This window comes from Montipora foliosa, chromosome 3, assembly GCF_036669935.1.
Source record: "Montipora foliosa isolate CH-2021 chromosome 3, ASM3666993v2, whole genome shotgun sequence".
NCBI classification, from domain to species: domain Eukaryota; kingdom Metazoa; phylum Cnidaria; class Anthozoa; order Scleractinia; family Acroporidae; genus Montipora; species Montipora foliosa.
In genome coordinates, this window is record NC_090871.1 from 26,460,670 (window position 1) to 26,473,169 (window position 12,500).

Here is a 12,500-nt window from a genome sequence, read left to right on the forward strand (position 1 = left end):
TCTTATAGTGATTATGCAAATTCCCGACTGCAATTTCAGCATATTTTTTATAGAGGGTATTGCTATATATATACATACCGAGATTTACGCGCCAAAATGTATCGCCATAAAAGTACTCTCTTCGCACTAGAGAAGCCAGCTGATTGGTCATACCATTTTTTTCACTAGTGAAAAATGACGTATCGACGCTCTGATTGGCTATATCATTATTTTCACTAGTGAACAAAACCGTGTCTCTTGCTCGCCGCTCCTCTTGAGTGACAAATAGCACTTTTCTAAGAGCTTAGGCGCACTTTTCTTTAGAAAGATGGCTTGAAATCAGGTAATCGTTTTCAGATCTTAGATTCATCAGTAGAAGAGTTCATAGATGAACATGAAAATAAAAGCACCAAGAAAAAGACCAAACACGATGTTGCTCTGTTCCACAAATTTTTTGTTTTGAAAGGCGAGACGAGAAAAATGGAGAAATTGACTCCCCTAAGAGCTGAACAAGTTTCTTAGCGAGAACAAGGAATACTAGCCTAATTTCTTAAGGGCATTCTTCGCTAGCTTTGAGCGCCATTTGAAGAAAAAAACTACGCCTTTTAACGGCATTCTTGCTTGATAAGTTAGATGTAAAGTTTAAAAGGAAGCCATTTCAGTGGAACTCTCGAACTGTGAGGCGGCTTGACCGCGCGTTGTTTTCTTTTGAAAGAAAATGAAGATATGTTTATCTTTGAGTTCTGTTCGCTTATGAATCTCAGTATGTATATAATAAATAAGCTATTTCACGGTTAGTTCGCGTGTACGATTTTTATTCACTTATTGTGTAAAACAAACTCCTTCGCTGCGCTCGTTTGTTTGTTTTACACAACTTTTGAATAAAAATCGTACACGCTCACCAACCGTGAAATAAATAACCTATAATTACAGACTAGAAGGTACCATTTTATGCTCTCGTGGCAAGAACAATAGATAGATTTAGCTTTGCGTTTACGGCAGACGGCAAACGGGAAACTGAAATTTGCGTTTTGCCAAAAATCAAAGAAACTGGTCTGATTTTATCTCCTCTTTTTGCCTGTTATCAACAAATGTCGCGCAACTTCTAAAATTAGAGAGAGAAAAGTTAGAATAAGATAATTTTCATGCTTTTATGACAAGCAACAGCCTGCCGTTTGACGTTTCCCGTTTCACGGAAACGCGATGCTAAATCTCTCTAATTATTTTCGAACTAACGTGTAATTTTCTTTTTATTATATGGGCAATAAATGTACGTGGTAGGTATTGAAAAGCAGTCTTTAAAACAAATACTGTTTATTAATACAAACAATTACAGGCGGGAATTGTGACGTCGTTGCTCAATATGACCATTAGTGTTACACACGAAAAATACACCACTTTGGTTCCCGGATGTATTGGTCGTATTTATTCTACGGGTGTTTTAGTTCCTGGTAAAACACTCCCGTCCATGTAATAATTACTTTTATGTTCGTTTTATTGCTCTTTAATTTTAACAGTACTTTAATCTTTCAGAACGTTTTGCTGCTAGCTGTCTTTACCGCGGCTATTTTCTTTTTCTTAGAAACTATTCCTTTTGTGCAGAGCGTACGTTGTCGTTACATTTTTTAATCAAAGCTCTCTGAGACACCTCATTGATGATTACCGGTAGTAAATGACGAAAAACATGCGAACAGAAAAAAAGTGTAAGAATTCCCCCACCCAAAAACTTTGCTACCAGTAAAATGTCATATCAATTTTGTTCTTGTTTGATATTTGAGAAACTTGTTTCTGTGCAGTAGACACATAATGGGCTTCACCAAGATGCCCAATGTAGATACTGGCACATTCACCTGTCACAGATTGTACAATGGTAACAGGAGCAAATGTTGCTAGTGATTCAGCAATATGAATTCTTAAACTTAGACAGATGGCTACTGCTTGGATAATAATTGCATCAGGCCAGGTTCCCTCACATGACATATTGTTCAAATATTCTTGCCAAGAGTGGCCAGTATTACTTTCTATAAACTGTTCGGGGTTATGCAATAAATGGTGAATACCAAGGCTACGTACTTGATAATGATTGTTTGGAGTGCCATATAGCTGATGTGATACAGCTCGAAAAAAGCAATCTCCACCACCCCCAACATCTAGTGGAATCCTGCCTAACTGAGATAATCTAGTTTCTAATAAAGAGACGGAATGTAGGGGTTGTTCTGGATTACTGCTCTGATCTAATGGTCCTGGATTTGTTTCTACATCTCCACTCAGTGAAATAATTCTATTAGAAATGTATGTTTTCGCCTGATGGTGCTGTGAGATCTTGAAAACACTGGCAACAACATATACACGAGACAAAGGAGGTGTTTTAGTTCTCTTCGCATATATATTACAAAAGCATGGTGGTCCTGGATTAGTTTCGATATCATTACCAAGTCGTATTAGTTCAGGAATATAAAATCGATAAAGATAAATCTGCGTAACTCAGTAAGCCATAGGCGATTCCACTGCATCATCTTGAAACGACTGACAGCTAATTTTAAGACAGGCAAATATATTGCTTCAAGAGAAAACAAAAGCAGCAATGAACGCCAAAATTTTCCTTTGAAGCAATCTCGATATTCTCTAGAAGTTAAATAAATTTTATGCATTCCAATAGCAACTCTATATTGTGCTAAACTATTTCCCATTTTGAGAAACCTTGCTCACCAACGCTATCACTATTCTTCATTTTCTCGCTACAGCAAATCTAGCTCAACGAAACTCAAATTCACTGCAGTTCACTTCAATTCCAATTAAATTCACTTTCAGTTCTACAAAGCTTTATATTCAACGGATTCAACTTTGATTGACTTGGAACCTTGGAATAACTTGGAATGTGAGTTTGTCTTGGAAAGTCGAATCCACAGCAAATTGAAATTCGTTGCACGGATGATTCGACAGTGGTTTGTTGTGTATATGAGTGTTTCCTATTAATTATTTTGTCAGAAAGAACAACAGGAAACATCACCTTCTTACCTGAAAGTCGTAAACTCCTCTCCTGTCGTCGCTGAATAAAAATGGCTGATCTACGGTGTGCTTTGTCATGTGACTTCAGACGAACATTTTCCATATCAAGACCGAGCATATCCGACTACTAAATACCTGTGACACAAGTTTATCGTGAATTCAAAAGATACTTGGAACACTGTTCTTCTACGACTTTTAAGACTTTAATTTCATAATTCGATGGAAAATTCAGAACGTCCCCTAAAAATAATGAAATAAGAGCATAGGGTAGGATTCGCACTTGGGACACGTGCGCTTAGCGCTTCCGTTCCAGAACGTTCGTACATCAATTCGGCCGTCCGAACGAAAGCCGAAATTTAACAGCCCATTGATCGAGTGAACGAGTGATCGAGTGAGCACCTGAAGTCCCCCTCACTATACCTCATTGAGACTTCGTCATCAATGAGGTAAAAAGGGTTTTAAACACGCCACTTCTGTGATTGGCCAAAAGGTAACAAAGGCCCTTTCCGGCGCTGTGAAGTCTGACTGACTGACTGACTGACTCTCATTTGGCCAGTCACAGAGAAGTGATGTCTTAAAGTTCGTCATTTCCAAAGTAACGACAGCTTACTACGATCATCAGTTAAAGGAAAATGAGTTTTGTGGCAGATGTTTTTCTTGAGCAGAAAGAAAATAGCAGTAGACGAGCAAAACGAAAGTGACCAGATGAAAATCGTCCTCTAACAAGGCAGCAGAATGCTGCGTTCATTTTTATCTTCCCGTTCTCAAGGTAATAGACTTTTCAACAACAACGACGGCAACAATATTATTGGTTGAAAAGGAAAAAATAAGGACTTTAGATGAGAAAAGAACAGTGATTCTGTGTGGTGACCTGACTGTAGCTCACAAAGAAATTGGTAGGACTTTCGTGTTTCACATACGGCACGCTTTTCAGTGCATCTCTTTGCCGTACTGTGCAAAATAAAAACGTGAAATCACCAAATTAAAGTTTGACGACAACGTGAGCACGGTTTGACAATGAAGCATTCATTTTATGTTTACTTGAAAGTTGTTTGTACCCGACACATCGCAGTATGGTTCGTCCATATTGTACAACATGCACAATTTGGAGCAGTCGCAAATGACATATGATAGCGCTAAGTTATATTTTGGAATGACGTTTTCTTTGACGTTGCCGTTGTTCTTGTTTATACTCCGTAATAAAGGACAAGAGACTACTTAATGTGGAAATAATTTGGTTTAGCAACGCTATGCGTGCTTGCTGCATGCTTATTGCATTAAGCGGTCCACCCTGTAACAGCTAAGTAGAGGTAATCTGAGCAAAAGAAATCGTGACAACTACACAATTTTTTCCGCGCTTAGCGGTGGCTGCCCTGATTTCCTTTATGGTTGGCTGGGTTACCAGGTAATTGTAGTTGCTGCTAGTTGATTGGCCAAAGTACTCTAATCACTTTAACTTTCTCTTTTCGGTTTTTATTTTAGTACTGAAAGGGAACCTTTACCCTTGCTACAGAATAAGTTGAAACTGAGGGAAATTATGTTTACAAACAAATTTGTTCGACATTTGTTTTTAAAAAAGTGTTTATATCCTGAAAAGTGAATTTTAAAATAGCATATTTCCACTTTGAAATTTCGCGGGCACCAACATCTTGAACAAGAGGCCTTTTTCGATATATTAAAATTCAGCTTGATAGCGAGTCAGTGAGGACAAAGACAAAGGAAAGTGGATAATATGTAAATATTTTTCACATTAATTCCCACGTGTTTCTATTGTCTTTGTCCTCACTGCCTCACTTTCAAGCTGAATATTTAATACATCGAACATGGCCTATTGTGACATGTTACGGTTGCCCTGTTATTCTGACACTAAGAGCTTTTGTTTTATAACAATAGAGCAACCGTAAAACGTCACAATTATTCAAGATGGTGGCGCCCGCAAAATTTGAAAACAAAATAGGCGATTCTAAAACTTATTTATTTCGGATAGAAACGCTTTCTTTAAAAATATTTTAAACTGACTTTACTGTAACAGTAATTTCGTTTGAATTAAAGATATTTTCAGTTGAAGTGAAGGTTCTCTTTAAAATATTCAAAAGTTTTTGTGACCTTTTCCTTAATAAGTATTCACATTAAAGTTCAAGACATCGTCTTAGTTACCCCTTGAATCTGGGAACAGGTAATTTTGTAATTTTGTTTCAAGGGAGTTTGAACTCGACGACTTGTTAATAATACCCCTTCTTAATTTGGTCATTAGACTTGGCAAACCCTAAAGGCAACACGAAGACCGCAGGCTTCACCAAAGAAGAAAGACAGGGTTTCACAGAGTTGCTTGAAGAAGGATTTGTCGATTCGTTCCGCCATTTTTATCCCAGCAAAGCCAAGCAGTACTCCTTTTGGTCTTACATGCGGAACGCTCGTGCGAAAAACATCGGGTGGTAAGTGTGTATCCATTCATGTTGTCAGTTAAAAATAGTGGTAAGAACATCGGTGTTCTCGCTGTCTACCGAATACACCGTTGTATTGGCATTTTGCTAAAGTTAAGCCTAGTTTGCATTGGTCATGAATCAGAATGATTTTCTCTTTATAGGCGACTTGATTACTTCGTGGTGTCCGAGAGACTGATGACCAAGGTGTCTGACAGCCTCATACGCCAGCGTGTTAAAGGGAGCGACCACTGTCCGGTTGTGTTACTACTTGCGCGGTAGAATGGCGGGAAAAGGGAAGGGTAATTTCTTAGCAAAGTATGTTGTCGTCGTTTTTCTTTGTGCGGATGGAACACTGAGGGATTTCATGGTTATTGCTCTGTTTGTCGAAGCGTCACAGGTGAAATCGACTCAATGGCCGAATAATTTCTAATTTCGCTAGAGAAAAACTCTTCAAACATTTTGTGAGGTTGTTTATTCCGGCTGTCGGCGAAGAGTAAACAAAGGGTAAACTGTGACTTGAGTCCATGGTTCACTTTGATAGTTTGACACTATTCGCCCGCTTTGCTTTGCCGTTCGTTTGGATCCTTACTTGAAATTACCATAAGGGAAAGGCCCGAAAACTAGATGACCAAGAGTTGTGAAGAGATAATGTTAAATGGCACTGTCGTTGTAGTTGTTGTTCAAGAAGCGAATAGTGTTATCCCAAGGAGAAACATGGAATATTTCATATCACTTGCTTTTTTTATCCCCACATGATTAGGTTCCATTTCTGTGAAAACAAAAAGGGACTGATGTGTTTTGGCTTATACGGGAGAATTCTTTTCGACAGTACATAGTTTTGTACTCGCACCCCCAACAATCTGTCTTTTCTAGGGGTAAATCCCTTTGAGGCAATTGATGATAACGGCCATTTTACACAGGGTGAGTCGCTCTAATAAACAGTTAACCCTCACTATAAAAGACACCTCGAGGATGTTGTTTGAACAGATAATGTGTATGTTGTGTACTAATTATGACTGTTAAATTTTTCAAATTTACACTATGCGGATTATTGTAAGGTAACAAGGCAGTTTTGAAACAAGAAGGCTGAACCAGACTTAAGCGTGCTTTATTTTAGAACACTATATGCGAATCATGTGAGGGTAAAAAAAATTGGGATACAAATATTTTTTACCTGGAAAAAAAAAAACTGGCAAATATGAGACACAAAATTTGGAAACAACCCTGTTTTTAGCAATGCAGTGCTACATATAGCTGCTTTAATTCCCTGGGCATAAAAAATGTAGTTGTAGTTGCCAAACCCATATAATTTTATTTCCTTTTGAAATAGTTATCCAGCATGCTTTGAAACTTTCCTTTTTGACAACAGCTTTAGACTTTGTCTTTTAAAGGTTTAAATTACCTGCAAATACAGTACCACTTGTCCATGTTATACAAGAAATGAACCTTTTATCTCAGTCTTGTACACTGAGACTAGCAATTCCAGTTTAGATTTCCTTTGTTTTACCAGTTTATTGAAATCGCTTGTATGAAGGGTCAAAGTTGACTGCATTATTAAGAGTCAAAACAATAAAAATTTTCTTGTTGGTACAAAGGAAAAATTAGTAATCTGGTAATTTAATGGTGATGTAGACTGCCTTTTATTAACAAGATGCCGATACGGATTTTTGATGCGCAATGAACTACCGAATAGGTCGGCAGGATAAGCCCGATAGAGTTGTTATGTACAGCTCAGTTCTGGTCGAAGGTTTGTAACAACTGTGACGTTCAACGAGGCAATCCATGTTGCCCATCCAAACTCATGTTCCCACATTTAAACGTTCAAAGTTGGTGTTTGATTTTGTTGAGGGATCCTACCTTTCACTATAATCTGGCGTGTGAATGCTAGGGGAAGGGGAATGGGATAAGGCAGTGAAGAGACTCAAATCCTCTGCTGGTTCTCTATTCTGCTCTGAGGTTTGCTGTCTTTGTTGTCCTCTCTCATCAAAAACCAGCATGCAGTTTATTCTACCGAACTGCTGCTCTCCAAGTTCCTACATGGACCCTACATCCTATTAAATGCCCAGCGTTTCTTCATCCTGGTCATTCAACAGTTTCCCTAGTCATTCTTGGGATCTTTTTATTTAAAAGCTAAATCGTGTAAACTGTACGAACAAGAGAACAGAACTAATAAGAACGACGTAATCCTTGAAGTGAACGTGAATGTTTATCTAGGTATTATTTTGCGCATGTGATCATGATATGGTCCTGATAGTGTGAATTAATTGATCATTTTGGCGTTAGCGTTCTCATTATGAAACTTCAGTGAAGAATCAGAAATAGTTCATGGGACACAGCATTCAGTGGAATATCACGATAATAAAAGCAACTTGAGCATGCTTATCTTATTCCACACGTTCAACAAATGAGAGAACAAGGTTTTCAAAGTCATCTTCCTCTTGCCGATGATCGATTTCTATGTTTTGTGTTCGCCGAGAAAGGGCAGTGACTCGCTTGTCAAGCTTTTCCAGTCTTTCTTCAGTACTCTGTACGATGCTCTGAGAATTTAAACAAAACGGTTCGGCATCCGAGCGACACATGTTGCCGAACGTTGAATCATCGCAGTACAACTTGAAAGCATCTCCTCTACGGTCTTTGGCCTCAAATATCGCAGTTAAACGTTCACCAATGAACCTCGCCATTTCCATCACCTCGGCATTTTCCTCCGCTTGAGTCCTAGCGTCAGTGTAAGATTCATTGAGAATGGAGATTAACATGTTGATTAGGACCAAAGACATGGTTATGTTGTACGCGAGAGCAAACGTCGGGCCAAGAATAGGTCTCTCCCGGCGCAAGTCATCTAATGGAACAGCTCTGCCTAATAGAAATTCAAACTGAGAAATGACTGCTTGCAGGTAGCTGGAATACTCAAGGACCACATTTCCAAAGAGCTGCTTTCCCGTTATGACAAAAGCATTGAAGAATATCAGAAAGAAAATCACATAGGACAGTTGATAGCCCACAGATTGTCGAAAAGAAGAGAAAAGAAATATCACATAAGGGTTAAATCGAATCAAGTTTAATAGTTTAACTGTCACCATGAAAACGGCAAAAGCGAGTGCGACGTTTTCCCAGTTTGCCCAGTCCAAGGCTTCATGGAAATGCAGTATTTCATATGGATTGGATCGAATGGCTTTGACGCTTTTCAAAACGCTCTTTGATCTTATGATGTAAAACACTACCGACAGTACGGAAGAGGTGATCATTAAAAAATCGACCATATTCCAGAGTGATGTAAAAAACCCAATGCGCTGTTGGCAAAAATGGATCAACATCACGATCAAGTAATAAACCACCATGGACATGAAAAGGAACTGACAAATGAGATAGAAAATGACGGCTCCTGACTCCGTGCTGTACAATTCCAGTGTATCGACTCTCCTAGATGTATAAGCAGCACCTGTTGCTAGCAGCTCGTAGAAATAAGTTGCAATGCTGAGAAGATTTGTGTTGACATTGAACACGGCAAACTCCAGTATCACCGCTCTTGTCCTCCGGTCGATCCATCCTTGGCCAAGAGTTTCGTTTAATACACCACGCGCTGTTGTATCATCGTATCCCATGACAGCAACATAGCCACCACCTTCATATGAATTGAAAGTTCCTTTCATAGGGCTACTCTCAAGTTTTTCAGCTGTTTGGTAACGCCAGGGTTTTGGGCATAGTTTGAGAGCCTCCGGCCATGATGCATTGTGGACAAGTGGTTTCCATCCCGGAAGACTCAAAATTGTAGTGTCTTCGACTTCACTGGAATAATCATGAAAGCAGTCTTGGATTAAGCGAGTTATAGCCTCACATGAACCTTAAAAGTACAATAAAAAGACGTTGTAGTACAAATTTAAAAGCAATTGAAAGTTACAAATGGCTGCTTGGAAAGTAATAAAAAAGCAAAGGCGGTTAATCGCGAACAAGTTTTACAATTGGGAATTGCAAGTGTCATTGGCAATTTTCACGTGTTCGTGTAAATAAGAGAATTTTTGCGGCCGTTCTTTCCTAAATTCGAGTTTTGTTTGTTAGTGTGTACGATAACAGACGTTTTGTGCCTTTGTTTTTTCTTGAGACATTGCCTATGCACAGGGCATTTATTTTGGTATTTTAGCACTATGGTTAGTTTGAGGAAGTAAAGCCAGATGCTTCCTTGTCACTTGGGTGTCAATTAGTAACCAAGGTGACCAGGTCGCTCCAACGTAAGGCACCACTTTATGAAGGTCAATCAAGTTCGTGAACAGAAATCTACGTGGTGTGGCCCATGGGCATCAGTTACTTTTAAGTTTTCTTTTCCGTGGTGGATCAAACACAGATGAAGCAATAGCCTAGCATATGTCATTATTTAACACATGCCAATTTTTGTGTGTGGTTTCCCCACACTTTGTCAGCACCGGCGATATTTCTTTCTTCCTTTATTTACGAGAACCAAGTGTTTGTCACGTGGTCTCTATTAGGAAGAGAGAGAACCCTGTGAATGAGTGTTTGTGTGTGGCGGCTATTACTCTTTTCGGCTGTCGTCATTTGGCTAATTTCGACTTGTGTTCTCGGTGCGATTAATTTACAAGGTAAGGAGAAGTCGTATAAACGAGGAAAAGTTGAGTGAAGTAATTGTAAACACTTTGAAATAAATTTGAGTTTTTGTTTCTCTCGCACAAAACGAGTTACATGTAAGTTTGAAAACATGTTACCTAGTTAGCTTTACAACTCTTCAACTTACAGTTATTGTGAGCTTTCACAGCGCAAAACTGACAATTTATGTTTAGATATTTCTGGATTTGTCGTAGTTCTTAGTTTTGGAGATTCGGAGGGAGTAGATTAGGTGTTAAGATCTAAATTTAAATCACGCGCTGCTGGGTGTTTAATTAGTGCGTAAACACACTCCCTTTCTGTTTTCTGTGTCGCGCCACGCAGTCTGCAACTGTCGGAAAAATTTATACTTCATGATGATTTCATTACTTTCAAATCCCGTTGAACAATATCAACAACCGAAGTTTCACGGACACATATAACATAATGACAAAGTCCAGTATTATCCTGTAGATTTACGATTAGCAATTTGAGGTTCCCTCTTTTAACTACGATTGGTTGACACCTTGCGTGACGGCGCTGCCATTTTCTGTAGATTCGCAAGTTAAAAAACGAATGCCTTCAAACTTATATCGAACAGATATAACATAATGACAAAGTCCAGTAATATCCTGTAGATTTACGATTAGCAATTTGAGGTTCCCTCTTTAACTACGGTTTGTTGACATGTTGCGTGACGGCGCCAGTTTCTGTAGATTCGAAAGTTAGAAGGTAGGTAGTACGCAATGCGTACATGTGGTAAGCTATTAAGGTAAAAGACGAGGTGCTGGAAACAAGGCTGTTGAGCTATGCTTAATGGACCTTTTTGCAGATACGGCGGCCATTTTGATTTCTATTATTTCGAAAGACATTATGGGATGCTCAGGGGGTAAATTAAAATGTATTTGCCCCCTGGGCATCCCATAATAGCTATTTGAAACAATAGAAATCAAAATGGCCGCCGTATCTGCAAAACGGTCTATTAAAATCACAAAATGTGAGAGCGATACTAGATGTGCAGACAAAGAAGTTCACCACAATTCTTAAAGTGCATTTGGGTGGTCTGAGATATGGTCTTTGGCAAGAGGATGAAAAACAGTCTACTACTTGTCTCTACGATTTTTGATTTTATTTTATTTACTTGTTTCTTGCTGATGTTGTTTCAAATCACCAACTGACCTTTTCAGCAATAGCAGCATCATCTTGGATTTCGCATTTGACACAATCCATGGGCTTGTTAGCCTGGATAGACCACAATGCATCAGGACTCAAGATGGTGTAGCTATCGTGAAAAGTTCAATTCACTGACTAATATATGTCAGTAACACATTGTTTTCCTGCATTTGATCCAAACACAGATTCATTACCTTGATTAAAGTCTGCACAAACTGTATGAGTAGGATCAACTAATTCGTTAAAATTGATAGAATCTTGATGTATGTTCCCATCACCCCTGGGCTAATATCTGCACTAACTGCTAGGCCCAGGGATCTCCTCGGCATTGTTTGACATTCTCTCAAGAACAGTGCGTGAATATTAAAATTGTAGCACACAATTTTAGTTAACCATACTGTCACTTCATTCTCACTTATATATCGCTGTATCAAGCATTTTAATGTTGGTAAATTGAATTCACTGAGGTAAAAATATGTCATGCATACCAATTCTGGTTCCATACTGTTCATTTGTCACACCAATTTTCAAGTTGCTGCTGTTTAATTTTCCTACTGCACAATACTAAATACAGCCAGGAATACAAAATTATCAATAAACTGCAATGCTAGCTTCAAAGGAAACAAAATGGCTTCTGACATAATTTTGAGTGTAATTAAAATAAAAACAGATTGAAGTACTAAACTATTATTTGACAGACTGTTTTGCAATGGCAAGTTCACAGCAAACAAAATTACCTTTGAGATAATTTTTCACTGTAATTCAATTTAGGTTTCGTTGATTCTCTTCACCATCTCTTTAGCTTAATGCACGCTGAATAGATCGCTTCACCGATCAATAGTTCACGCCTATTGCTGTCTGTATGGAGTGCCAGAGATCAACTACAATGCACTGAACACCCTGAGAACTTTATAGTTCAAAATTTTACTAAGTAAAATTCAGAGTCGATTGAAATGTATTTATTTAGGTGAAACAAAAACAATTGTAAACTGTTGTACTTCAATGATGCAAAGCGATTAAAACCAGTTCTTTATGTTACAACATCAGTGGCTTCCGGTGCCCCCACAAATTTTCAAGGGCTCTGCGCACGTGTGAATCTAGTTTGTTCACGATACAGCATGACTCACGACTTTCTTAAAAGCTATCGAAACGAAGTTACCAATGTTTACAACTTTAACAGCGGCTTTATCAGCGGCTAGGTTAAGCTATCATGAAGGCAATAGCATCATCCAATTCAGAATAAAAAATCTCTATTCACTATTCAAATTTGACGAGACTGTGAAAAGTTTGAGGATTTTACTCAGAACTTTCTTAATTTCG

The 12,500-nt window shown here is 38.5% G+C and overlaps 2 protein-coding genes across 3 annotated transcripts in view; one reads left to right on the forward strand and one right to left on the reverse strand.

Moving 5' to 3' along the window:
* Positions 1-6,510, forward strand: part of LOC137997183 (exodeoxyribonuclease-like) — a 44,424-nt gene extending 37,914 nt beyond the window's left edge. For both annotated transcript variants that reach the window (XM_068843027.1, XM_068843028.1), the window contains exons 10-11: positions 5,243-5,423; positions 5,576-6,510. In XM_068843027.1, the coding sequence (XP_068699128.1) occupies positions 5,243-5,423; positions 5,576-5,693 (299 nt within the window). In that variant the 3' untranslated portion in view covers positions 5,694-6,510. The remainder of the gene's footprint in view (positions 1-5,242; positions 5,424-5,575) is intronic.
* An 881-nt stretch (positions 6,511-7,391) lies between these two features.
* LOC137994175 (polycystin-1-like protein 2) overlaps positions 7,392-12,500 on the reverse strand; it is a 40,425-nt gene continuing 35,316 nt past the window's right edge. The window contains exon 18 of the mRNA XM_068839828.1: positions 7,392-9,255. Coding sequence (XP_068695929.1) covers positions 7,799-9,255 — 1,457 coding nt within the window. The 3' untranslated portion in view covers positions 7,392-7,798. The remainder of the gene's footprint in view (positions 9,256-12,500) is intronic.